Source organism: Nylanderia fulva, unplaced genomic scaffold, assembly GCF_048542155.1.
Source record: "Nylanderia fulva isolate GAGA-0341 unplaced genomic scaffold, ASM4854215v1 Scaffold1753, whole genome shotgun sequence".
NCBI classification, from domain to species: Eukaryota; Metazoa; Arthropoda; class Insecta; order Hymenoptera; family Formicidae; genus Nylanderia; species Nylanderia fulva.
Genome location: NW_028190005.1, coordinates 1 through 1,270, shown reverse-complemented (window position 1 = coordinate 1,270; position 1,270 = coordinate 1). Strand labels below are relative to the sequence as shown.

General features: G+C 38.8%; 1 protein-coding gene across 1 annotated transcript; it reads right to left on the bottom strand.

The window, feature by feature from the left end:
- Positions 1–209: 209 nt before the first annotated feature.
- On the bottom strand, positions 210–821 carry LOC146723680 (uncharacterized). The gene has a single exon (XM_085481345.1). The coding sequence runs from the start codon at positions 819–821 to the stop codon at positions 210–212; it is 612 nt and encodes a 203-aa protein (XP_085337471.1).
- Between the last annotated feature and the right edge of the window lie 449 nt (positions 822–1,270).

The following is a 1,270-nucleotide window of genomic DNA, read 5'->3' as shown; positions in this document are numbered from 1 at the left end:
TCTTCTTCTTCTGTCCTCTCGTCGAGCCGTCGAACCCTTTTTTTCTGTCCGTTTTTTTTTGTAGTTGTTGTCAGTTGTCCTCCATCCTTGTCTTGCAAACCCTCGCGAAATGTCCTTGTTTTCCACATTTACTGCAGGTCTTCTCTCTCGCTGGGCATTTCTCGTTTGTATATTTGTGTCCTTTATATCCGCACCGATAACATTCGACGCTATTTGTTGTCTTCGTCACTCTCGTCTTCACCTGTTTTTTTTCTGTCTGTTATGCGAGCCACCGCTTCACCTTCTATGTCCTTCGTCTGCAGCGAGACGGCTTCCATTGTTTTTGCAATCTCCAGTACTTCGTTCAGTTTAACCTCGCATTTTTCTAATAAACGTCTGCGTAATTTTGTTGAATGGCACTTTTCGATCACTTGACCACAGATTTCTGTATCTGCGTCCTCAAAATTGCAGTTCTTCGCTTGCTGTCGCAATCTTGAAACATATTGTACCATCGTTTCCCCGGTACCTTGAGACAGATTTCTGAAAATGTGTCTCTCATAAGTCGTATTCATTCTCGGTTTGAAGTACTCTTCCAATACTTGCACGGCTTTGGTGTATTGCGATTCTCCTTCCACAACCACTTCCGCATCCGGTATCGCGTAGAAAATGTCTTGTACATCGAATCCTGCATAATGTAGCAGCATTGCTTTCTTTCTCTCGTCGTCTTCTATTCTTTTGCTCACCAGGAACAGCTTGAACGCCCTCAACCAACGTGTCCATCTTTGGTATACGTTTCCCGTTTCTGTGTTCGGGTCGAATGTCGGCAGATTTGTCGTTTCCATGTTCTTCTTAGACTTAATCCTCTTTGTCTCAACTCTCTTCTCCTTTTTTTTTTTTTTTTTTTTTTTTTTTTTTTTTTTTGACTTATCCTCGTCGCCAAATGTAGTATCCTTGTATATAGTATATGTACGTCTTTATTGCTTACTCTTACACGATATGATACAGAGAGAGTTATATGCTTTTGCGCGTGTCCGTCTCGTAGCCATGCTAGCTTACTTCTGCCGCGTGTACCTCTACGCGTGCGCCTTACGCTTCTCGCTCAGTAGCGTATCTATACACTACAACTACAAATTTATTAACTAAAAATTAATTTAAAATGTAATAAAACAAATATTTTGTTTGTATATACATTTATATTCGTTACATTTTATAATATTTAAATTTTATTGATCTGTGTAAACATTTAACAAAAAAGATTTAATTAAAATAATTTAAAATGGGTAAACGTAAA

Bases quoted from the DNA above. Each gene is read 5' to 3' on its own strand.
- LOC146723680 (XM_085481345.1), bottom strand. From the start codon at position 821: ATGGAAACGACAAATCTGCCGACATTCGACCCGAACACAGAAACGGGA.